The 27,660-nt window shown below is 37.8% G+C and overlaps 1 protein-coding gene across 1 annotated transcript; it reads right to left on the reverse strand.

The window, feature by feature from the left end:
- Nucleotides 1-10,771: 10,771 nt before the first annotated feature.
- LOC132483316 (lymphotactin-like) lies at nt 10,772-13,836 on the reverse strand. The gene is made up of 3 exons (XM_060088595.1): nt 13,776-13,836; nt 11,838-11,952; nt 10,772-10,934 (listed from the first exon to the last, which is right to left on the reverse strand). Exons 1-3 carry the CDS (start codon nt 13,834-13,836, stop codon nt 10,772-10,774), a joined length of 339 nt encoding a protein of 112 aa, XP_059944578.1.
- Nucleotides 13,837-27,660: the final 13,824 nt, after the last annotated feature.

A 27,660-nucleotide genomic window follows, 5' to 3' on the forward strand; every position in this document is an offset into this window, starting at 1 on the left:
CAATGTCATACGTTTCTGCATACAGTTCTTTTGTCTCCTTCGGTAGGGTTATTCCTAGGTATATTATTCATTTTGTTGCAATGGTAAATGGGAATGTATCCTTAATTTCTCTTTCAGATTGTTCATCATTAGTGTATAGGAATGCAAGAGATTTCTGTGCATTAATTTTGTATCCTGCTACTTTACCAAATTCATTGATTAGCTATAGTAGTTTTCTGGTAGCATCTTTGGGATTCTCTATGTATAGTATCATGTCATATGCAAACACTGACAGTTTTACTTCATTTCTGATTTGGATTCCTTTTATTTCTTTTTCTTCTCTGATTGCTGTGGCTAAAACTTCCTAAACTATGTTGAATAATAGTGGTGAGAGTGGGCAACATTGTCTTGTTCATGATCTTAGTGGAAATGATTTCAGTTTTTCACCATTGAGAATGATGTTGGCTGTGGGTTTGTCATATATGGCTTTTATCATGTTCAGGTAAGTTCCCTATACGCTTACTTTCTGGAGGTTTTTTGTCATAAATCGGTGTTGAATTTTGTCAAAAGCTTTTTCTGCATCTTTTGAGATGATTGTATGGTTTTTCTCCTTCAATTTGTTAATATGGTGTATAACATTGACTGATTTGCATATATTGAAGAATCCTTGCATTCTTGGGATAAACCCCACTTAATCATGGTATATGACCCCTTTAAGGTGCTGTTGGATTCTGTTTGCTAGTATTTTGTTTAGGATTTTTGCATCTATGTTTGCCAGTGATATTGGTCTGTAGTTTTCTTTTTTTGTGACATCTTTGTTGGTTTTGGTATCAGGGTGATGGTGGCCTCATAGAATGAGTTTGGGAGTGTTCCTCCCTCTGCTATATTTTGGAAGAGTTTTAGAAGGATAGGTGTTAGCTCTTCTCTAGATGTTTGATAGAATTTGCCTGTGATGCCTTCTGGTCCTGGGCTTTTGTTTGTTGGAAGATTTTAATCACAGTTTCAATTTCAGTGCTTGTGATTCATCTGTTTATATTTTCTATTTCTTCCTGGTTCAGTCTCGGGAGATTGTACTTTTCTAAGAATTTGTCCATATCTTCTAGGTTGTCCATTTTATTGGCATATACTTGCTTGTAATAATCTCTCATGATCCTTTGTATTTCTGCAGTGTCAGTTGTTACTTCTCCTTTTTCATTTCTAATTCTATTGATTAGTGTTCTCCCTTTTTTTCCTGATAAGTCTGGCTAGTGGTTTATCAATTTTGCTTATCTTCTCAAAGAACCAGCTTTTAGTTTTATTATTGTTGCTATTGTTTCCTTCATTTCTTTTTCATTTATTTCTGATATGATCTTTATGATTTCTTTCCTTCTGCTAACTTTGGCCTTTTTTGTTCTTCTTTCTCTAATTATTTTAGGTTAGGTTGGAGATGTTTCTTGTTTCCTGAGATAGGACTGTATTGCTATAAACTTCCCTCTTAGAACTGCTTTTGCTGCATCCTGTAAGTTTTGGGTTGTCGTGTCTCCATTGTCATTTGTTTCTAGGTATTTTTTTATTTCTTCTTTGATTTCTTCAGTGATCTCTTGGTTATTAAGTAGTGTATTGTTTAGCCTCCATGTGTTTGAATTTTTCACAGATTTTTTCCTGTAATTGATATCTAGTGTAATAGTGTTGTGGTTGGAAAAGGTACTTGATACAATTTCATTTTTTAAAAATTTACCAAGGCTTGATTTGCAACCCAAGATATGATCTGTCCTGGAGAATGTTCCATGAGCACTTGAGAAGAAAGTGTATTCTGTTGTTTTTGGGTGGAGTGTCCTATAAATATCAATTAAGTCCATCTTGTTTAATGTATCATTTAAAGCTTGTTTTTCCTTATTTATTTTCATTTTGGATGATCTGTCCATTGGCGAAATTGGGATGTTAATGTCCCCTACTGTGATTGTGTTACTGTTGATTTCCCCTTTTATGGCTGTTAGCGTTTGCCTTATGCACTGAGATGCTCCTATGTTGGGTGCATAAATATTTACAATTGTTATATCTTCTTCTTGGATTGATCCCTTGATCATTATGTAATGTCCTTCTTTGTCTCTTGTAATAGTCTTTACTTTAAAGTCTATTTTGTCTAATATGAGAATTGCTACTCCAGCTTTCTTTTGATTTCCATTTGCATGGAATATCTTTTTCCATTCCCTCACTCTCAGTCTGTATATGTCCCTAGGTCTGAAGTGAGTCTCTTGTAGACAGCATATATACAGGTCTTGGTTTTGTATCCATTCAGCCAGTCTATGTCTTTTGGTTGGAACATTTAATCCATTTACACTTAAGATAGTTATTGATATGTGTGTTCCTTCGACCATTTTCTTAATTGTTTTGTGTTTGTTATTGTAAGTTTTTCCCTTCTCTTGTGTTTCCTGCCTAGAGAAATTCCTTTAGTCTTTGTTTTAGAGTTGGTTTGTTTGTGCTGAATTCTCTTCACTTTTGCTTGTTTGTAAATGTTCTAATTTCTCCATCGAATCTGAATGAGATCCTTGCTGGATAGAATAACCTTGGTTGTAGGTTTTTCCCTTTCATCACTTTAAATATATCCTACCACTCCCTTCTGGTTTGCAGAGTTTCTGCTGAATTATCAGTTGTTAACCTTATGGGGATTCCCTTGTCTGTTATTTGTTGCTTTTCCCTTGCTGCTTTTATTTTATTTTATTTTATTATTTTTGTTTTGTTTTGTTTTGTTTTGCGGTACGTGGGCCTCTCACTCTTGTGGCCTCTCCCGTTGTGGAGCACAGGTTCCGGACGCACAGGCTCAGCGGCCATGGCTCACGGGCCCAGCCGCTCCGCGGCATGGGGGATCTTCCCAGACCGGGGCATGAACCCGTATCCCCTGCATCAGCAGGTGAGCTCTCAACCACTGCGCCACCAGGGAAGCCCTCCCTTGCTGCTTTTAGTATTTTTTCTTTGTATTTAATTTTTGACTCTTTGATTAATATGTGTCTTGGCATGTTTCTCCTTGGATTTATCCTGTATGGGACTCTCTGTTCTTCCTGGACTTGATTGACTATTTCCTTTCCCATATTAGGGATGTTTTCAACTATAAACTCTTCAAATATTTTCTCAGTCCCTTTCTTTTTATCTTCTTCTTCTGGAACCCCTACTGTTTGGATGTTGGCATGTTTAATGTTGTCCCAGAGGTCTCTGAGACTGTCCTCAATTCTTTTCATTCTTTTTTCTTTATTCTTCTCTGTGGTAGTTATTTCCAATATTTTATCTTCCAGGTCACTTATCCGTTTTTCTGCCTCAGTTATTCTGCTATTGATTTCTTCTAGAGAATTTTTAATTTCATTTATTGTGTTGTTCTTCATTGTTTGTTTTCTCTTTAGTTCTTCAACGTCCTTGTTAGATGTTTCTTCTGTTTTCTCCATTCTATTTACAAGATTTTGGATCATCTTTACTATCATTATTCTGAATTCTTTTTCAGGTAGGTTGCCTACTTCCTCTTCATTTGTTTGGTCTGGTGGGTTTTTACGTTGCTCCTTCATCTGCTGTGTATTTCTCTGTCTTCTCATTTTGCTTAATTTACTGTGTTTGGGATCTCCTTTTCGCAGGCTACAGGCTCATAGTTCCCATTGTTTTTGGTGTCTGCCCCCAGTGGCTAAGGTTGGTTCAGTGGGTTGTGTAGGCTTCCTGGTGGAGGGTACTTGTTCCTGTTTTCTGGTGGATGAGGCTGGATCTTATCTGTCTGATGGGCAGGGCCATGTCCCATAGTGAGTTTTGGTGTGTCTGTGAACTTATTATGATTTTAGGCATCCTCTCTGCTAATGGGTGGCGTTGTGTTCCTGTCTTGCTAGTTGTTTGGCATAGGGTGTCCAGCACTGTAGCTTGCTGATCATTGAGTGGAGCTGGAGCTGGAGATCTTTGCATTGAGATGGAGATCTTTGAGAGAGCTTTCACTGTTTGATATTACATGGTGCCGGGAGGTTTCTGGTGGATCAATGTGCTGAATTCTGCTCTCCCATCTCAGAGACTCAGGCCTGACACCCAGCCAGAGCACCAAGACCCTGTCAGCCACACAGCAGGATTGTCTTGGGCACTGCAAGATGAGCAGACCTCCGCATTGCCCGCCAGAACCTTAAAATGTATATAAAGGCTTTAATGAGGTTCAGTCACATATACAGACTATCCAGATGGTCTCAGCCACCCATCGTACTCCTCTTCTTTGGCTTTTAAATGCTACTCATCTTCCATGGCCAAGTTGAAGTCTTTTTACCCATACAAGCTTTTGTTGACTTACTGCAGTCAACACACAGTAACCTGCACTTTCTCTGAAACCCGTACACCATTGACCTTACCAGCATTATCAAATCATCTAAATGCATGCCACCACTAGTGAGTTTATAACACAAGGCAGACATCAGTAACTGATCACAACACTCCTTCCACTGAGCCAGGAAATAGCCTCAAGATTGCACCCAATACAGAATGTCAGGCAGCCTTACCAGTCAAGTGGAGTTTATTCTTTGAAAGAAACATACTGTCATCTTCCATCCATTCCATTAACTAGGCAATTATCATTCACCTCTATCTTCTGTTGTTATTACATCCTCATGTGTAGGTATTATCTCCACAACCACATACTAAATACCTTAAGTGATGGTGACTATGCCTTATGTTTCTTTTAATAGTTCTAATTCAGCAGCTATATGTTGAGCTCAGAGGATGGGAAAGAACTGTTGTTGGTGCTACAGAGAATACAGGGACGAATAAGATACAGTCCCTCCTGCCAAAGGTTCCAATTTTTTGAGGGATAAGTAGTTCATAAATATCTACAACTCATAGCAGAGTAAAATGAATGTCATAAGAAAGTTCTGAAGGTTCAGAGAAGCCACAGATCAGATCCAGTTGGAAGGAGAGGGGAAGGCTTCTTAGAGAAAGTGGTACCTGAGATGAACACTGATGATTGGAGAAATAGAAAGAGGAGGAAGAATGTCACTCTCCAGGCACAATGAAGTGCATAAGCAAAGCCACCAAAAGAGGAAAGTTTAGAACCTTTCACGTATCTACTTTGGCTTCAAAGTATTGATAGTTAGCATGACCTCTCATTCATAGTAGGTATTCAGTGAGTGCTAGTAGGTAGATACTTTAGGCAGTACCTGGTTAATTAACAATATAAAGGAACCAAAGAGCCTGTGAGCACCTTATATGAACACACGCACACCCACACAACACACTCCAGAACATCAGACATTTCCAAAAATGGGACTCCAGGCTCCAACAGGTTACAGAGATACAAGTGAGGGAACACGGAGCAGATTCCTTTTTCCAATTGTATTGATGCTATTGATGGATTACGGTTTTATTCTTTTGGGATTATGGATATGAGAGATTTTTGGTCTTCAATCTTTTGAGGAATTTATGTTCAATAGATGTTCTTGGGATATTTATCAATGGTATATGGAAAGAAGCTTTGTACTCAGATTAACTTGAGGAAACACCTGTCAACTGAGAAAAAAAACCGCACAACATGAGAATTGTGAGTTAAGTTTTATTTGGGGCAAAATAAGGACTATAGCCTGGGAGACAGCCTCTCAGATAGCTCTGAGAAACTGCTCTGAAGAGGTGGGGTTGGGGGTCAGTGTATATGTGATTTTGGTGCAGGGGATACATGCAATCAGGCACACATTTTGGCAGAGGCTTGCTGCTAGTCACAAGGAGCAGATATCTCCGTTAATGATTTTAGTGCTTTTCTGGATATGAGAAGATGCAAGAATTTGGGCTCATAAAATCTCCTGAAAATATCTATCTGAAGGCCTGTTCTGCCAGTTTTTCTCAGAGCAGAGTGCCTCATTCCTGATCTCCACACTGAACTCCACACTGAACTCCTTTCACAGTGTGTTGAAGGTCAGCACTGCAGTGGCTAGTGACTTAATTCTTGTAGAGGCAGATGGCAAGTGACAATTCTTAGCTGGCACACAGAGCTAAGTGAGGTTAAATGGCTATCTTTTTCATAGTACTTTTCAGAGACTTTGACAAGCTATGTCACCATGATTCTCCAACAGGAGGAGGATGGTATGATCATTTCCTGAATACATTTGACTATAGTATCTTTTTTTAAATGGAGGCTCTCATGGTACAAATATTCCATAGAACACTTTATGACTTGATGAGTTAAATACAATTATTTAGAAAATATAGAAAATTAAACCCAGTTTTGCCTAAATGGTGAAGACAGAAGTATCAACCAGTAAATGTAAGCCTACAGGAAATCTTATAGATGCTTGATCTATTCCCTTTTTTATCTACCCTCCATTTTACCACCTCCCATTCCAACCTATCCACTAGGGATAATAAAAACTATCATTTATTGAGTCTTAACTATGTGCCAGGCTCTGTTTTAAGTGCTTTGACCCTCGCAATAATCTTATGAATTCAGCACTATTATTATTCTAATTTTATAAGTGAGACAACCTAAGGCACAGAGAAATTGAAGAATTTCCCCATGGTCACCTATATAGTAAGTGGTAAAGCCAGTATACAAATGTATACCAGGCAGAGCTACACTTCTTACTACCACACCAGTGTCTACTCCAGAGAGTAAGAAGGGGAGAGAGAGAAAGAGAGATAGAGCACATGACTATTCTTCTCTTCTCTTTCACCCGCTGCTTATGACAGGTTAATTTGCCAATACTCCTCTCACCCATCTATCTGTCCACCCACCCATCCATCTGTCCACCCACCCATCTCCCCTACCCAGGCTTCAGAGAAATGGGAGTCCACTCTTCCCTCATACAGCATCTGTTGCTTCTGGTTAAGATCATCTCAGTCTAGCCATGTGGCCTTTTGTTTCCGTACACTATAATGTGAAACTTCTTCCCAAATATCTCATTCAGCAGTTCCACCTTGATGAGAGAAATCACAAGTTTCAGGAGGAAGCAAATTATACAGCCTTAGCAATTACTCTAGGCAACACAGTGTGAAAGGAAATCAACATATATTACTTGTATTTGATTGAAATTTCTTTTGGAAGGATTGAGGGGGTGGCAGTGGGGGGGGGCAACATTCTCTCAGCAGAGATTCCTCTAAATTTCCTTCCTAGCTTCCAAAATAATAATTCCAGGCCACTGCTCTGGCCTTCCACTCTCAGGAGTCTGTCCCAATTTTTACTACTTCTTCCCAAAGAAAGAAAAAAATCCCTTTGGCCTTCTCCCTCGACTTCTCTCATCAAACTCCACCTTGCTGTCATGCTTGAGCACTCCTAACTCCCACACAAAACCTTTTCTTTCACCTCATTTCTTTTTTCTCTCATTATGGATTCATATCTTTGCTCCTCTCTGCCTCTCACAGCCATGTGACAAATCCCTCTTAAAATAACGCTGGTGACTCACCCAGTGGATACTGTATTCCCTTTATGTGTACCTTTTTTCCCCAAGGGGCATAAAGTTTCACAGATACTCAGTTTTATTTTTACCTCATCCTTGTGAAAAGATAGTCTGTCAAACAGGGATAGAAATGTAGTTTGGGCTTTCAATCTGAATTACTTGAGTATTAAGGCTGATAATCAGTTTTTTTAGTCTTTCAGACCTCCTCCTTCTCTGCATCTCTTCCTTGGTACTATTTATTTTCTTTAGAGTCTATTAGTAACCACACCAGAAATTAGACTAAAATCTTACCAATCAGTTGTGCTGTTTCTTAACCATCCACCCAAGCTGGAAACCTCAGCACAGTTTCAACTCCTCCAACTAACTTATTCTCCACATCCAGTTGATAACCAAGCCATTCTAATTCTGTCTCAGGTCCCTCACTGCTACAACCTAATTCAGGCCACCATATCCTCCAGCATGGACCCATCTTTTCCAATCCGACTCAGTGTTCACTTCACTATTCCCCTCCACCCTCAACCATTTTCTGCCCTCCTCCAAGTCAAATCTGATTATGCTGCTCCCTGGGACCCGCTATTTAAAATCACACCCTTTGGCATGGCACTCTGTGTGATCTCAATCTAGCCTTGGCTTCCTTTCCTCTGTGCTTTCTGAGCTCTATACCCCAGCCACCCCAAAACTGAGCAGTTTCCCTGAACAGGCCTTGATTTACCTGCCTCTGTGCTTTCTCATTCACACAGTTCCCTCTGGCAGGAGTGTCCACCCCTACTGTTTCATCCTGGCATTTTTCTTCTCAGGTTTAAAGGCATAGTTTATATCACCTTTTCTGCAGAGCTTTTCCTAACTTTTTTGTGGTACACGGGCCTCTCACTGTTGTGGCCTCTCCCGTTGCAGAGCACAGGCTCTGGATGCGCAGGCTCAGCGGCCATGGCTCACAGGCCCAGCCGCTCCGTGGCATGTGGGATCTTCCCGAACCGGGGCACGAACCCACGTCCCCTGCATCAGCAGGCGGACTCTCAACCACTGCGCCACCAGGGAAGCCCTGCAGTAACAGTTGTATACTCACTGTATTGTTACATCAAATATCTAGGAAAGAATAGAATACAAATATTACAATCACAGTGGAAGAATTTCCTAGAGAAGAGAGAAATATGTGACAACATCTTTCTTCAAACCAACTTAGGATGCATCCTCCATTTCTTATTAATTATAGTCATTCATAATTATATATAAATTCAGAAAAAAATTTAGAGAACATTCTCAGGATAATTATTCCCTTCTCTCTTGAGCATGCCCATATTCCTACCTGTTTCAAACGCTCAACTACAATTGGTTTTCTTAAATCATAGTGTCATCCACTGGACTGTGATTTCCTGGAGAGCAGAAGTGGTGTTTTACTTATCTTGATGTATACTAAGCTTAACACAGTGTCTGTCTTATAGCAAGTACCCAAAAATGTTTGCTGAATTAAACTTTCTGTTAATAAAGTTTATTTTGTGTTATATATAATTTTAGAAATATGAAAGAATAGAATGAAGGAAATAATGTAATATATGTTATTCCTCCCATTCATCCAACAAATATCAATTGACTCCCCACACACAGTTCTATGCTAGGCACTAGGGACCTGATGTAATAATACACACAAGGAGCTTCCAGTCTAACTGCAGGATTGGGGTGGGGGAAGCACAGACAGGCAAATAAGCAATTTCAATATAAATTGGTAAGTTTTAAGTTAAAGTTAAGTATAAGACAACACTAGAGCACAAAAGAGGGGTCACCAGCCACTAAAAAAAATTAATATTTTGAGATCTCTTCTTCTTAGATTATCTCTTTGAATTGAATTGAAATCCATTAAACCACAGCATTATAGTTAGTAGACACAAGTCCTACCTAAATGATTCAAAACACCCAGTCAATTAGTTAAAAGTTATGTGCACTATTTGGTTGAAACCACTTAGCATCACATAGCCACCTTAGATAATGTGCCATGTTAGTAAAATGTGTTTACCCATATCCTTCCACGTGTCATATTATTATTATCTCATGAAAACCTCTAGGGTTTGGGAGACATTTGGGAAATGCAAGTACATGTTCATTCAGGAAACTTTCCTTTCAACTTCTGTGACTTGACTTTGCTATGTTTCACCCCTCATAAAACAGGCGTTTTCTTCAAAACCAGCTTTGAAAATTATTGTGGGCAAATAGTAATAGGAAAGGGTAGATGACCCCATTTTTCACTATGAGACAGTGTTTTAATGGATTCCTCTGTGGTTCACTGGTTGGATGAGATTAGAAGTAAGCTGATTCCAACAAACTGCACTCAGGTAACACTCTAAAAATACTTGACATTGTTGAGTGTCCCCTTAGGACTAGAAAACAGTCCTTTCTCTTCCCTTGAAGTTATCAAGGTCTGAGCAGTTCTTAACTATTTAAAGTCAGATAGTAGTGAACATGTACATCATCAGCTACTTGGATAGTAGAGTCTTAAACATGAATCAAATTAGCAATTTAATAAGAACAGGAAGACATGAATCTGGGGTGTTTAGTGATTAGGTGAAGTAACTTTAATTAAAACTTTATGGCAAATTGTGATCACATTCAAAAAATGTTGCAGGTGACAGTTTGGGATGTTAAAACCTTACTGGCAAAAAAAAAAAAAGCATGACTTATATGATAACTAGAGTAGTGACAATTATGGAAATCACAGAAAGACAGTGAGATCATTGCCCAATTTGAGGAGAACTGATTTTTGTTTGAATAAAGTATCTTTTCATCAAAAGTCTAACCCTTGCTACTTTGGCAAATGAAAGAAGTGGCAAGTTATATTTGTTTTCTTTCCTTTACAGGAGATCAAATGAAACACAGAGGTATGTGTTTGCTCCAGAGCAAACTTGAATGAAGCCACCTGTTGAGTAGCGAGCCCTCAGTAAGGAGACCAAATAATTGCTGGATGGTTTTCTTGCTTATTCCATAAAAAAAGAACTCCATTATGAAGACAGGTTGAAATAGATATTAAATTGTCATTATCACAGGTGTCAACTATGACTCATGTGTAGAGAACCATTTCACTCTAGAACCTAAGAATGATGAATATAGCTTTCATCTCTGATAAACACTGACCAAAATCTCTCCCATAATGGATACCATCAACGAAGTACAGTTAGGACAGATATAGAACACAAATGATGTACTATCTTTCCCAATATGTAATGAATAAACTTTGGGACTGTTCTTAATAATAAATATTTATTAATAAGAGCATCTAAATGAATATGAAAGACATAAAAAAGTATAAAAAAATAATTTGACTCATGCAGCACTTTTATAAAAGGTGAATATAATGTAATTAGTCCATGAGCTTTAAAGGGAAATGAGCTGTGAGGGGACAGCTAGTGAGGGGACAAGATGCCAGAGGGTCACTACCCACTCAGCGTCACAGCTGTATTGCTGGATTGTTGGGCTCCTGTAGGCTTGGTCTGGCTCACATTTCTCCTGGTGGACTTGTCTATTGTTCGGACTGCTTTTTTCACCCATTCAACATGTGGATCAGCACAGACTTTAAGGCCACGTCTGGTAATAAATCTGCAGTGCAAAGAAAAAATAGACAAAGTTAGTCACATCCTCAAAGCCTTGGGACCAGAAGTTAAGATCAGATCATATATAAGAGATCTTGTGCAGAAATGACTGGACAAAGCAGTTTTTCAGATTCAGGAAAACATAAATGAAAATCTTTCTTCTGCAATCTATTTTCCCATAAAGGAGAAGTAGCTCCAGGTAATACCCAGATCCCTGGTTCAGCATAAATTGCAGGCTCCTTTTCTCATCATTGCTACCAGGTGATGTAATTAAACTGGACATCTGAGGTCATCTAGTCCAATTATTACATATCATCTTCTTTTTCAAATCTAAAGACACTCATCTTAGTTTCTGGACAAAAGGGGATTTCTTTATCCTAGTTTTTGGGGTAAAGTTGCAATTGTGTGTTGGGAAGAGATACTATTCTGAAAATGAGATCCTGGAAAGAGAATGGTACCATGTAGGCTAGTTGTTGACACTATTCCTCGAGATATGGCAACTGATAAAATATGGCACTCTACTCCAGCCCACCATAAAGGCAGAGGAAGGCAGGGAAGGAGAAGGATGGGAAAGGAGGCATCCCACACCAGTGTGTCTCTATGGTCAAATCCTGATCTGAACCAGCCAGCTCTAAACCTAACCCTCGGGACTGAGCATATGATTCATCTGGTTCCCAGTTAGATTCTTCTGCTAAGATAAAGTAGAAAGGAGGGTGATATTCTTCACTTGGTTGCCAATTTTTTGTCATAAACATTGTTTGGGGCTACATAAAGACATGGTTCATATGGAAAAACAGAAAGACTATTGGCTATGTTGAGGTTTTCCTCCTTGTTGACATTTTTCCTGAGGAGGGCAACATTTCTATATACTGTGTTCCATCAAGCCCAGATTTGGGTGAGGGCAACTCACATCACTGCTTTCATGAAGTGCTCCGTGATGGTGTAGGTCTTGAGTTTTTTAATTGGCAGTCGCTGGGTAGTCAGACTCACACAGATGGTCTTGTCTAGGACTTCAGTCCCCACACCTGGTAAAGAAAACCAAACAAACAAAAATAAAATATAATTGTTAATACTATCAATGTTAGAGTGCTGTAAGTGAAATAAAGAGTGATCTGATAAAGAGTAATTTGGGGAAGGCAACACTAAATGTGGGAGAGGTAGCTCATTTTTGACTGAATATATAAAGGTGTCCTTATTTTAAATGGTAAAATGTGAGATATGTAAGGGAAGTAGTTCATTAAATACTCATCCTCAATAGAAATGGCTCAGGAGGATTAAACTTTCTAAGTTTAGAGAACATCTTACATTGGAGAAGGGAAAATATCTTGGGAGAGTTAATAATAGTAAGGGTTTTCTAAAATCTAAAAAGGGTTTCTAAGTGCTGATTTACTCCTAAGCTGGAGACTGGCATTTGCTATTCAGGGAAACAACTATTCTCAGAGAATATTTCTCAGAGAAATATTCAGCAAAAAAAGCATCTTAAATAATAGCCAATGATGATGAAGTTTGAGCTATAGTGTTGCTGGTATCAGAAGGCTTTTTATAAACATGAAATTGACCAGATGTTCACTACCATTGCTCTTCAGCTCTCCTCTCTATCACACAATATCCAGCCTGCACATTCTTAATCCTCTACATTTGCCAACTTACTTTTAATGCTGAACTGTCTCTGAATGCAGTGAAAGAGGGAAATTCCCAAGTGTCTACAGTCATCCTCAGTCTTATTTCCCCTACCTGTACATGGGTTTCTACCAAATGGCAGCCTGTTTTCTCAGACAAATGCCAGCCAGCCATGGTTAAGACAACATTTGGCCTAAAGTTTTTGTTTCATCAATATATATTTTTTAAATTTGGGGCACAATTTCAGGGAGTTTCAGACATTGCCATCTCTATTTATGGACACACTTGGCATCCATGATCAGGTTCAGATATTCTAGTCTAAGTAATAAGTTTACGGATTAGGAGGTTGAAAGGAGAGTTAACTGAAACACTAATTATACCCAAAGGATATTCCCTCTTGTTGCCAGAGACACAAGGAGAAATACACTCCAACCAGCTGGGAAAAAATGATCTTTTAAGAAATATGTGTAGAATGCTCAGGTAAGTCTCAGTATAACTAAGTCTCATCTGGGTATGTCTTGTAGGTTTATTTGATTGTATATAAGACGTTGATATTTGTTAGCACTTATGGTCTCTTATAAACTCAAGAAATTGATCATCAGCAGGAACAACATTCATAGTAGTAATAACAGACTATCTTACACATTTAATGTAAAATTGATTTCCTGGGTGTAAATGTATGAGCTACCAGTCATTTTTGTTTTAATAGAAAACATTGTTTTGCTTCAGAACATAAACCATCTACCTCATTCCCACTTTGTGAACTCTCAAAATTTTTGAGAATTTATCAAGATCAATATTAAATAGGCAAAAGCTTCAAAGGTATATACAATCATCATCAGCATTCCACAACTAACGTTAATCAAGAAGTTAGGACTTGTGTGGAAACCTCATAAGTGATCATAAGATTTATTTCATTTTAATCCCAGGTAAATGTATCAGTTATTACATTCTTCTTATAGATAAGTAAGCACAGGCACAGAGAGGTGAAGTAATTTACCCCAAATCACCCAATTATGAAAAATAGGAGCCCAGATTGTAACCAAGTTTTATCTTCGAAATCTATAAAGTCTCCTAGAGTCAAATTATTCCCATTTTGCACATGGAAAGCCTGAGGCTTAGCTCAGAGAAAGTATACTCCAGTCAAAGCCTGAGTCAAAACCAAAATGTGTGGCCACTGCCTGCATATGTAGATGCTCCTTATCTCATAGATAAGCTTTTGACTCACCTTCCACAGTGTATGCAGCGAGACAGCAGATTCCGAGGAAGGCCAGGATGAGAAGTCTCATGGCTGAGGTCCTGATGAGCTGTGCAGCGAGAGGCTGAGGAACTGATCCTTTCAGTCTCCTTTATTCCTCAAGTGATCAGCGCACTTCCTGTGGTGAGAGGGGGCTTTCGAGGTGGGTGTGGAATCACGGAAAGTCTTTGCAATACTGATGCTTTCTTTGGTTGAAAAAAAAAGTTCCTTTGTCCCCACTCATACTAACCCAACACCTTGTGGCCTTTTCTCCTCCTCCTGTGGTTAATGTGTCTGTGAAACCAAATATGTGCACAGAAGAAACATAGTTGTCTCATCTCCTGCCACCATTCTAAATTCAAACCTTCCACTGCACACATGCCCCAAGGCCATGCCAGTGTCATGGCCCAGGACAGGGACAGTGTAAAGGAAACAAGGTGGAGTGGTGCCTGTGGTCCATCTCCCCCACCTGCCTCATGTAACATCAGCTGTGACATGAGGCTTCCACCACTGTGGATCCTAAGCCCAGTGACGCCTTAGGGAGGTGAAGGGATGCTGTTGCTTCCTTGAGCTCCTCACTCCTCTGCCTTAATCTTCTTATTTCTCTCCTCTGCCCCCATTCATGTGATCCCCTTTCTTTATACCAGCCTCCCCACATACCCAAGAAACATTTCAATAATGTTTGGAGCCTGTCTATATGCACGGGTTTGGTTTATTGTAACTTAATATATACCTTTTAAAAAGATTTTGAAAAGTTGTCCTGATATAAAATTTTGGAAAAAAGAAAAAGGAAATTATCTATAATCTTACCATTCTGACTGTTTCCATTTTTAATGTTTTTCAATGAGTCTCTGTTGTTATACATGTTTTGCAGAGTTGTGACAATTATAAATACTATTTTTACATCTATGTAAATATACTGCCATGTTTCTTCATAATCTTCATGTTCCTACTCTGAATAAACACATACACAGACACATTAAACCATTCCCTTTTAACTTATTGTTACGTAAACCACACCTCTAAGGTAAATTTTCATTAAATACACTGAATCTTTTGCTTTTAATCACCAGACGTAGGATTACTAGGCAAAATCATATGATTATCTTTATAACTCTTGCTACATATTGACATATATACTTCCCAAAATGTAATTTCCATTTGCAATGCTTCCAACAGTGTTTCACTGTAATGGTTGCAAGACAACCTTTCTGTCACTCAATTTGTTTTTTGGGGTTTTGTCTTGTTTTGTTTAATATAGGTATGTATAAAATGCATTTATTAATTATATGTGTAGCTAAGAGGTTTTGTCAGTACTATTCAGGGATATGAAAATAATATTCTGATTAAATATATGTATAGCTAAAAGATTTTGCCATTGTTATTAAGGATATGAAAACAAATTCCTATATTTCTATGAAAATTATAGGTTAAGCTCTAAGATAGTTTTCATTAGTGGCATTTAATTTACCACCCAGATTTTACTCAGAAATTCAAATAGCTTTTTAGTTATCTCCACCTAGCTACACCATCAGTTCTTAAACTCTGAGCACACCATTCCACTCAAAATGCTTCTCTTCCTATTACTCCTTGACATGGAATAATGTGTTATCACCTATTCAGTTTCCAAATACAGATTATTTGCATCATCTTAGACTCATTGCTAGTCACCCATACGTTGTTCTCAACCAAGCTTGACTAAGTATACCTTCAAAGTAGCTCTTCTATATGTCTTCTCCTCTCTCTCCACACTGCTCAAGGCAGGACGTCATCATTCCTTGTTAGGACTACTGCAGTAGACCAACTGATTCCCCAGGCCTGGGTCTCCTCTCTTTCCAATGTGTCTTCCACAGCCTTGCCAGAATAATCATTCTAAAGCCTTAATCTAATCAACTTGTTTTCCTGCTGAGAACCTCTTTGCTACTTCCCATTGCCTACAGGATTCATTTCAAACCTCACATTGTCATAAATAAAGGTGTTCAAGATATAACACGCTTTTCTTTCAAGACTCATCTTTCACCACTCATGCACATGCTCCAAAACCTCTAGCCTTAACAAATATCTATGTGAACATACAAATGGGCCATTCGCTTTTCTACTCCCAACATAGTGCTTCCTTTATCTGGAATGCCCATCCCAGCTCCCTATGTAATTATTTGTAAACTCCTCCTCTTTCTACAAGTTTTTCTGAATTCTCTAGATACAATTAAGTTGTGCCATCTTCAATGACCTCTTGGAACTTTCTAGCCACCACTGTTCTATCACTAATCTCATTCTATTCTCCTACTCAATTACATTTCTACATCTTCCACTAGATGGCAGGCTTCTTGAGAGTAGGGAATTTGCCCTAGTGCTGTCTGGGTCTCTGGCACTAGCAAAATGTTTGCTATATAGTGGTTACTCATCAAAGGGTTTTTGAATTAATGAAATCTTTTCAAAAGACCAACATTATAATGATTGTACATTAAGTAAAGGATGAACATCTAAATACATAAAGCCAGAAGATTGTGCCTATGTCATCCTCTCATGTTTATAGTCAAATCAGCAAATTGACCATTGGCTGAATTTTTACTTAGCATTTTGAAAGAGAATTTATTAAACTCTGAGAATGAATTATTCATTTCAGTTTTTCCAAGCATGCACTAAAGTCTCTGATGGAGAAGAATTAAGCAACCAACAAAAATATAGAAACAGTACAAAATGGGCATAATCTGTTAATGTGTGGACGTTGATTGACAACCAGCTGAAAGATATTAGAACAAATACATCTCATCCTTGACCCCTCTCTTTCTCTTACATGCCACACCCAATCTGTCAGAAAATACTGCTGTCTCCCTGCCTTCATAATAGAATCTAAACCCTTCCCACCACCCCAAGAGACCCAACTCCAAGCCACAGTCACTTCTTACCTGGATTCGTCCAACAGCCTCCTAACTGATTTTCCTAATTCCACCCTTACATTCTTTTGGTCAATTTACCAACCTGACAAAGTTGATCACGTCAAAATGTAAGTAATATTTTATTTCTCTGCTCAAAAATCCTTTGGTGTAACACATTTTCAAGAGTGAAAACCAGAGACCTTATTTTCCCCATGTATTGTTTAATATATTTAGATGCTCTGCTGTACATTAACCACTTAACTCTAGTGTAAAGGGTAAAGGGCAAAAGTACTAATAATAAATATAGTGGAGAGACCTCCAAGATAGTGGAGGTGTAAGACGTGGAGACCACCTTCCTCCCCACAAATACATCAGGAATACATCTACATGTAGAACAACTCCTACTGAACACTGGCAGAAGACCTCAGACTTCCCCAAAGTCAAGAAACTCCCCCATGTACCTGGGGAGGGCAAAAGAAAAAGAAAAAACAGAGACAAAAGAATAGGGACAGGACCTGCACCTCTTGGAGGGAGCTGTGAAGGAGGAAAAGTTTCCACATACTAGGAAGCCCCTTCACTGGTGGAGACGGGTGGCGGGGAGAAAGCTTTGGAGCCACGGAGGAGAGCACGGCAATAAGGGTGCAGAGGGCAAAGAGGAGAGATTCCTGCATTCAGCTGATTGGTGCCGACCAGCACTCACCAGCCTGAGAGGCTTGTCTGCTCACCCACTGAAGCAGGTGGGGGCTGGGAGCTGAGGTTTGGGCTTTGGAGGTGAGATCCCAGGGAGAGGACTGGGGTTGGCTGTGTGAACACAGCCTGAAGGGGGCTAGTGCACCACAGCTAACCAGGAGGGAGTCCAGGAAAAAGTCTGGACCTGCCTAAGAGGAAAGAGACCATTGTTTCAGGGTGCAGAAGGAGAGGACATTCAGAGTACTGCCTAAACAAGCTCCAGAGATGGGCATGAGCCACGGCTATCAGCGCAGACTGCAGAGACAGGCATGAGATGCTAAGGCTGCTGCTGCCGCCACCAAAAACCCTGTGTGCAAGAACAGGTCATTATCCACACCACCGTTCCCGGGAGCCTGTGCACCACGCCACTGCCAGGGTCCCGTGATCCAGGGACAACTCCCTTGGGAGAACATACAGTGCACCTCAGGCTGTTGCAATGTCATGCCAGCCTCTGCTGCTGCAGGCTTTCCCTGCATTCCATACCCCACCCTCTCCCCAGCCTGAATGAGAGAGAGCCCCCTAATCAGCTGCTACTTTAACCCCATCCTGTCTGAGCAGGAGACAGATGCCCTCAGGTGACCTACACACAGAGGCGGGGCCAAATCCAAAGCTGAACCCCAGGAGCTGTGCGAACAAAAACGAGAAAGGGGAATTTCTCCAAGCAGCCTCAGGAGCAGTGGATGAAATCTCCACAATCAACTTGATGTACGCAACATCTCTGGAATACCTGAATAGACAATGAATCATCCCAAAATTGAGGTGGTGGATTTTGGGAGCAAATGTAGACTTGGGGTTTTCTTTCTGCATCTAATTTGTTTCTGGTTTTATGTTTATATCAGTTTAGTATTTACAGTTTATTATCATTGGTAGATTTGTTTATTGATTTGGTAGGTATCTTCCTTTTTTAAAATATAGATATATATTTTTTCTTTTACTCTTTTTGTGAGTGTATATGTGTATATATCTTTGTGTGATTTTGTCTCTATAGCTTTACTTTTACCACTTGTCCTAGGGTTCTGTGTGTCCGTTTTTTCTTTTCTGCTTTTGGGTCATTTTTTTGTATAGTTTTTAGCTCTTGTTATCATTGGTGGAAATTTTTTTTAGTTTGGTTGCTCTCTTCATCTTTATTTCTTTAATTACTTTTAATTTATTTTTCATAATTTTTTTATTTTTTACTTTAATAACTTTATTTTAGCTTCTTTCTTTCTTTCTTTTTTACTCCCTTTTCTTCTGAGCCATATGATGGACAGGGTCTTGGTGCTCAGGCCGGATGTCAGGCCTGTGCCTCTGAGGTGGGAGAGCTGAGTTCAGGATATTGGTCCACCAGAGACCTCCCAGCTCCACATAATCTCAAATGGCAAAAGCTCTCCCACAGATCTCCATCTCAACACTAACACTCAGCTCCACTCAATGACCAGCAAGCTACAGTGCTGGACACCCTATGCCAAACAATCAACAAGACAGGAACACAATGACAACCATTAGCAGAGAGGCTGCCTAAAATCATAATAAGGCCACAGACACCCCCAAAACACACCATTGGACGTGGTCCTGCACAGAAGAAAGACAAGATCCAGCCTCATCCACCAGAACACAGGCACCAGTCCTCTCCACCAGGAAGCCTATACAACCCACTGAACCAACCTTGCCCAGTAGGGGTAGACACCAAAAACAATGGGAACTATGAAACTGCAGCCTGAAAAAAGGAGATCCCAAACACAGTAAGTTAAGCAAAACGAGAAGACAGAGAAACACACAGCAGATGAAGGAGCAAGGTAAAAACCCAACAGACCAAACAAATGAAGATGAAATAAGCAGTCCAGCTGAAAAAGAATTCAGAGTAATGATAGTAAAGATGATCAAAAACTTGGAAAAATAATGGAGAAAATACAAGAACTAAAGAGCAAACAATGAGGAACAACACAATAAATGAAATTAAAAATTCTCTGGAAGGAATCAATAGCAGAATAACTGAGGTAGAAAATGGATAAATGACCTGGAAGATAAAATATTAGAAATAACTACCACAGAGCAGAATAAAGAAAAAAGAATGAAAAGAATTGAGGACAATCTCAGAGACTCCTGGGACAACATTAAATGCACCAAAACACGAATTATATGGGACCCAGAAGAAGAAGAGAAAAAGAAAGAGACTGAGAAAATATTTGAAGAGATTATAGTTGAAAACTTCCCTAATATGGGAAAGGAAATAGTCAATCAAGTCTAGGAAGTGCAGAGAGTCCCATTCAAGATAAATCCAAGGAAAAACACACCAAGACACATATTAATCAAACTATCAAAAATTAAATACAAAGAAAAAGTACTAAAAGCAACAAGGGAAAAACAACAAATAACATACAAGGGAATCCCCATATGGTTAACATCTGATCTTTCAGCAGAAACTCTGCAAGCCAGATCTTTCAGGAGTGGCAGCACATATTTAAAGTTATGAAAGGGAAAAACCTACAACCAAGATTAATCTAACCAGCAAGGATCTCATGCAGATTCGATGGAGAAATTAAAAACTTTACAGACAGGCAAAAGTTAAGAGAATTCAGCACCACCAAACCAGCTTTACAACAAATGCTAAAGGATCTTCTCTAGTCAGGAAACACAAGAGAAGGAAAAGACCTACAATAACAAACCCAAAACAATAAATAAAATGGTAATAGGAACATACATATCAACAACTACATTAAGTGTAAATGGATTAAATTCTCCACCAAAAGAAGTAGACTGGCTGAATGGAAACAAAAACAAGACCCATATATATGCTGTCTACAAGACACCCACTTCAACCTAGGGACACATACAGACTGAAAGTGAGGGCATGGAAAAAATTCCATGCAAAAGGATATCAAAAGAAAGATGGAGTAGCAATTCTCTTATCAGACAAAATAGAATTTAAAATAAAGACTATTACAAGAAGCAAAGAAGGACACTACATAATGATCAAGGGACCAATCCAAGAAGAAGATATAACAATTGTAAATATTTATGCACCCAACATAGGAGCACCTCAATACATAAGGCAAAGGCTAACAGCCATAAAAGGGGAAATTGACAGTAACACAATCATAGCAGGGGACTTTAACACCCCACTTTCACCAATGGACAGATCATTCAAAATGAAAATAAATAAGGAAACACAAGCTTTAAGTGATACATTAAATAAGATAGACTTAATTGATATTTATAGGACATTCCATCCAACAACAACAGAATACACTTTCTTCGTAAGCGCTCACGAAACATTCTCCAATATAGATTATATCTTGGTTTGCACGTCAAACCTTAGTAAATTTAAGAAAATTGAAATCACATCAAGTATCTTTTCCAACCACAACGCTATGAGACTAGATATCAATTAAAGGAAAAAATCTTTAAAAAATATAAAAACATGGTGGCTAAAAAATACACTACTTAATAACCAAGAGATCACTGAAGAAATCAAAGAGGAAATCAAAAAATACCTAGAAACAAATGACAATGAAAACTCAATGACCCAAAGCCTCTGATTGCAGCAATAACAGTTCTAAGAGGGAAGTTGATAGCAGTAGAATCCTACATCAAGAAAGAAGAAACATCTCAAAAAACCCTAATCTTACACCTAAAGCAATTAGAGAAAGAACAAAAAATCCCAAGTTAGCAGAAGGAAAGAAATCATAAAGATCAGATCAGAAATAAATGAAAAGGAAATGAAGGAATCAATACCAAAGATCAATGAAACTAAAAGCTGGTTCTTTGAGATGATAAACAAAATTCATAAAACATTAGTCAGGTTCATCAAGAAAAAAGGGAGAAGACTCAAATCAATAGAATTAGAAATGACAAAGGAGAAGTAAAAACTGACACTGCAGAAATACAAAAGATCATGAAAGATTACTACAAGAAACTATATGCCAGTAAAATGGACAACCTAGAAGAAATGGACAAATTCTTAGAAAAGCACAACGTTCCAAGACTGAACCAGGAAGAAATAGAAAATACAAACGGACCAATCACAAGCACTGAAATTGAAACTGTGATTAAAAGTCTTCCGACAATCAAAAGCCCAGGACAAGAAGGCTTCACAGGCAAATTCTATCAAACACTTAGAGAAGAGCTAACACTTACCCTTCTCTAACTCTTCAAAAATATAGCAGAAGGAGAAACACTCCCAAACTCATTTTACAAGGCCACCATCATCCTGATTCCAAAACCAGACAAAGACGTCACAAAGAAAGAAAACTACAGGCAATATCACTGATGTACATAAATGCAAAAATCCTCAACAAAATACTAGCAAACAGAATCCAACAGCACATTAAAAGGATCATACACCATGATCAAGTGGGGTTTATCCCAGGAATGCAAGGATTCTTCCACATATGCAAATCAATCAATGTTATACAACATATTAACAAATTGAAGGATAAAAACCATATGATCATCTCAATAGATGCAGAAAAAGCTTTCAACAGAATTCAACCCCCAATTATGATAAAAACTCTCTAGAAAGTAGGCATAGAGGGAACTTACCTCAATATAATAAAGGACATATATGACAAACCCACAACCAAGATCATTCTCAATGGTGAAAAACTGAAACCATTACCTCTAAGATCAGGATCAAGACAAGGTTGTCCACTCTCACCACTATTTTTCAACACAGTTTTGGAAGTTTTAGCCACAGCAATCAGAGAAGAAAGAGAAGTAAAAGTAATCCAAGTTGAAAAAGAAGTAAAACTGTCACTGTTTGCAGATGACCTGATACTATACATAGATAACCCTAAAGATGCTACCAGAGAACTACTAGAGCTAATCAATGAATTTCATAAAGTAGCAGGATACAAAAGTAATGCACAAGAATCTCTTGCATTCCTATACACTAATCATGAAAAATCTAAAAGAGGAATTTGGAAATGCTCCCATTTACCATTGCAACAAAAAGAATAAAATATCTAGGAATAAACCTACCTAAGGAGACAAAAGACCTGTATGCAGAAAACTATAAGACACTAATGAAAGAAATTAAAGATGATACAAACAGATGAAGAGATATACCATGTTCTTGGATTGGAAAAACCAATATTGTGAAAATGACTATACTACCCAAAGCAATCTATAGATTCAATGCAATCCCTATCAAACTACCACTGGCATTTTTCACAGAACTAGAACAAAAATTTTCACAATTTGTATGAAAACACAAAAGACCCCGGATAGCCAAAGCAATCTTGAGAAAGAAAAACGGAGCTGGAGGAATCAGGCTCCCTGACTTCAGACTATACTACAAAGCTACAGTAATCAAGACAGTATGGTACTGGCACAAAAACAGAAATATAGCTCAATGGAACAGGATAGAAAGCCCAGAGATAAACCCATGCGCATACGGTCAAATTATTTTTGATATAGGAGGCAAAATATACAATGGAGAAACGACAGCCTCTTCAATATGTGTTGCTGGGAAAACTGTACTGCTCTATGTAAAAGAATGAAAGTAGAACACTCCCTAACACCACACTCAAAAATAATCTCAAAATGGATTCAAGACCTAAGTGTAAGGCCAGACACTATAAAACTCTTAGAGGAAAACATAGGCAGAACACTCTATGACATAAATCACAGCCAGATCCTTTTTGACCCACCTCCTAGAGAAATGGAAATAAAAACAAAAATAAACAAATGGGACCTAATGAAACTACAAAGCTTTTGCACAGAAAAGGAAAACATAAACAAAGCGAAAAGACAATCCTTAGAATGGGAGAAAATATTTGCAAACGAAGCAACTGACAAAGGATTAATCTCCAAATATACAAGCAGCTCATGCGTCTCAATATCAAAAAAACAAACAACCCAATCCAAAAATGGGCTGAAGAGCTAAATAGACATTTCCAAAGAACATATACAGATTGCCAACAAACACATGAAAAGATGCTCAACATCACTAATCATTAGAGAAATGCAAATCAAAACTACAATGAGGTGTCACCACACACCAGTCAGAATGGCCATCATCAAAACATCAAAACAATAAATGTTGAAGAGGGTGTGGAGAAAAGGGAATCCTATTGCACTGCTGATGGGAATGTAAGTTGATACAGCCACTATGGAGAACAGTATGGACGTTCCTTAAAAACCTAAAAATAGAACTGCCATACAACCCACCAATCCCACTACTGGGCGTATGTCCTGAGAAAACCATAATTCAAAAAGAGTCATGTACCACAGTGTTCATTGCAGCTCTATTTACAATAACCAGGATGTGGAAGCAACCTAAGTGTCCATCAACAGATGAATGGTTAAAGAAGATGTGGCACATGTATCCAATGATATTTCTCAGCAATAAAAAGAAACAAAATTGAGTTATTTGTAGTGAGGTGAATGGACATAGAGACTGTCATACAGAGTGAAGTAAGGCAGTGAAAGAAAAACAAAAACTGTATGCTAATACATATATATGGAATCTAAAAAAAAAAGTTTCTAAAGAAGCTATGGCAGGATAGGAATAAAGACACAGGCATAGAGAATGGACCTGAGGACATGGGGAGGGGGAAGGGTAAGCTGGGACAAAGTGAGAGAGTGGCATGGACATATATACACTACCAAATGTAAAATAGATAGCTAGTGAGAAGCAGCCACATAGCACAGGGAGATCAGCTCAGTGCTTTGTGATCACCTAGTGGGGTGGGATAGGGAGAATGGGAGGGAGACACAAGAGGGAAGAGATATGGGGATATATGTATATGCATAGCTGATTCACTTTGTTGTTCAGCAGAAACTAACAAACCATCTTAAAGCAATTATACTCCAATAAAGATATAAAAATAAATATTGTATTTCTTTAATTACTAATAAATTGACTGCAATAAAAATAAATAAATAAGTAAATATAGCTACCACAATTTGTTAACGATACACAATATAAAAAAGAGGACTATTAAGGCATAAAAAACATAAAATGGAGCAGGGATTAAAAGGATAGAGTTTTTCATGTAAAAGTTATGTTGTTAATCAGCTTATAGTAGACTGCTATATTTGTAAGATATTTATATAAGCCTCACTTACAATATATACACTGAAGAAAAGAGACAGGAATCAATGCATATCACTATAGAAAATCAATTCACAAATAAATTCAGCAGAGGAAGAAAGAAACAGGGGACTACAAAACAACTAGGAAACAATTAAGATGCCATTAGTTATTCCTTACTTATCAATAATTACTTTAAATGTAAACTGATTAAATTCTCCAATCACAAGGCATGAAGTGACTAAATGGATTTTTTAAAATGACCCAAATACATACTGCCTACAAGAGACTCACTTCATCCCTAAGGACACACATCATCTCAGAGTAAAGGGATGGAAGAAAATACCTCATGAAAGTGGAAACCATAAGGAAGCAGGCCTAGCTATACTTATATCAGACAAAACAGACTTTATGTCAAAAACCATAACAAAGTGACAAAGAATGTTATTATATAATGATAAAGGGGTCAATTCATCAAAAGGATATAACAGTTGTAAAGACTGTATATATTTACAGTCTTTACAATTGCTATATTGTAAAGAGTTTACAAGTACCTCCATGAGCTATGCTCTCATCTCCCATTTACTCTCTGACATCATCTCCTGCTACTCTTCTCTCCTTCTTTCTCTACTGCAGTCACAATGACCTCCCTGTTGTTTCTCAGATATGTCAGCATGCTCCTGCCTTCAAGTCTTTTCACCTTCTGTTTACTTCACCTGGTATTTTCCTCCCTCAGACATAAGCATGGCTCAGTCCCTTACCCCCTTTAATCTTTTGCTCAAATAGTGTTTTCTCATTGTGGCTTTCCCTGACCCCCCAACTTAAAAGTGCACACACATACCAATTCTGGTATCACTTGATTTCTCTTTGCTGCTCTACTTTCATTCATAGTGCCCAGCACCTTCTAATATAACAATAATTTACTTTTTTGTTATCCATCATTTTCCTGGAATTGTTTGTTTGTCTTTTTCATTTCCTCAGAGTCTAGGACAATGCCTTGCACAAAGAAAGTGCTGAATTAATATATCCATACTAAATGTAAATGTATAAGAATGCATAAGTGTATGAGTGTGTAAGAAGGCGTAAGCACACATAAAACATTTGTAACTGCAAAGTCTAGTACTCTGGAAGATCAGTACCATTTATATATGATTAACCACAGAGTGGAATTGTAGAACCCTTTTCTGAAGGAAAACATTGCTTTTTAACAGAAGAAGGTATAAGCATGAAGGGTGAAAGCAAGAAAACTCAATATATTTTCTCTTTTCTTTTTACCGTATGGTTTGAATATTTTGATTCATCTGAAAAGAAAATTAATTCATATTTTATCATATGTAATATATAATTCACATAAAAATTTCTTCTGTAGAATGCATGTTTGTATAATATTCCATTTTTCTATTGGATAATTTGTCATTTTCTTATTGATGTATATGATTTCATTATGTATTTCATTTCCATACTAATTCTTTGTCTTTTATAAGTTTTGCAAATATTTTCTTTCAGTTGGTAGATTAGCTTTTCACTTCCTTTATGATGTCTCTGATGGAAAAAAATGTTAATACCAATGTAATCAAACTTATCAATATTTTATTCTATAGTTAGTACTTTCTGTGCTTTAATAAATTCTTTTCTTCCCCAAAGTCTGCAAAATTTACACCAATAAAAATTTTAAACTCTTGTATTTGACACTTAAATTTTTAATCTTTCTAGTGGTTATTTCTGTATGTGTTGTGAGATAGAGATCCAAATACATTTTTTTCCTCTTTAGGTCCTGAATTTTCTGGCTCTGGTTTTGAATAGTTTTCCTCTTCCCATGCTACCTGTCACATATTAAATTTCCACATACATGTACATCTCCTTCAAATTCTCTACTCTGTTCCATTGGTAAATCTGTCTATCCTTGACTCATACCATTCTATTACTATTTAATTACTATAGGCTTATAATTTAACCTTAATTTCTAGTAGGGCAAATCACCTTTCATTAATCATTTTCTCCAGAAGTGACTTGGCTTAAGCTCACTAGTGATCATGAAAATGTAAATCAAGACCACAGTGTGACCCCAATTTATTCCCATTCACGTGGCCAAATTAAGTCTGATAATTACTGTGATGGCAGTGATATGGAGCAACATGAATTACTCATGGCATTAGAAATTGGTACAACACTTTGAATAGCAGTTTGGCATCATTGTGTAAAGCTACACATTTGCATATCCTGAAGCTCCAGAAATTTTACTCCTAGATATATACTTAGAGAATATCAAAAGGAAGGAGCACATAGATAGGAGTTATTTGAAATGCTCAAGTTATCTAAAATGTTAGGTTGGAAGTAGGTTACTAGTGGAACATTATACAACTTAATTAATTGTATAAAAGAAGGTCACATGCAGACCAATGATGGTAACCTATAATTCCATAACTCAGATTAGACTAACTGCTATAAGGAGCAAACCAAACTCTCATTGGCATAACACCAAAAAAAAAAAAAATTACCATTCACTCACACAAAAGTCAATGCAGAAGTGCCTAGCAAGTTGTCTTTTTTCAGAGCTCTTCTCCAAAATGTGATTCAGGAATCTAGTCTGCTTCCACCTCTGAGCAAAACCATCCCTTACAGCCTGGGAGTCCTTTTCTTCCAGCTGCAGGAAGGGAACAAAAGAACATGGAAAAGCACACCTATTCTTAACTACTTTGATCTGGAAGTGACTTTTTTCCTTTGGTCACATTTCACTGGTAAGAACCAGTTATCTGGTCCGATCTAGAAGCAAGGACAGAGGGGAAGAATGGGGTTGCATGTGGGAAATGTGATCTAGATCTGTGTTTGTAAAAAACAGCAATTCAGGTCTAGCATGCCCTGCTGCAACCATGCAACAGTGATTAGTCCAGCTGTGCAGCTACGGTTCTGGTTTTTTTATACACTCTAAACAACTTTATTGTTCTTCTGCCATTTCATTTCTATTTTTTTCCTCACAGTTTCATTGAGATATAATTAACATGCAGAACTGTATAAGTTTGAGGTGTACAGCATAATGATTTGACCTACCTACATCATGAAATAATTATCACAATGTTTAATGGACATCCATTATTTTATATAGATGCAACATTAAAGAAATAGAAAAAAGAAATAGAAAAATATTTTTCCTTGTGAAGAGAACCATTAGAATTTACTTTCTTAACAGCTTTCATATATAACATACAGCAGTGTTAATTATTTTTATCACATTTTACATTAATCACTAGTACTT

This window comes from Mesoplodon densirostris, chromosome 2 (genome assembly GCF_025265405.1).
Source record: "Mesoplodon densirostris isolate mMesDen1 chromosome 2, mMesDen1 primary haplotype, whole genome shotgun sequence".
Taxonomy (NCBI): domain Eukaryota; kingdom Metazoa; phylum Chordata; class Mammalia; order Artiodactyla; family Ziphiidae; genus Mesoplodon; species Mesoplodon densirostris.

Coding starts and splice junctions, on each gene's coding strand:
- LOC132483316 (XM_060088595.1), bottom strand. CDS start 13,836: ATGAGACTTCTCATCCTGGCCTTCCTCGGAATCTGCTGTCTCGCTGCA. Junction 11,953..13,775: donor CGCTGCATACACTGTGGAAG/GTGAGTCAAAAG, acceptor TTTCTTTACCAG/GTGTGGGGACTGAAGTCCTA. Junction 10,935..11,837: donor CACTTCATGAAAGCAGTGAT/GTGAGTTGCCCT, acceptor TTTGCACTGCAG/ATTTATTACCAGACGTGGCC.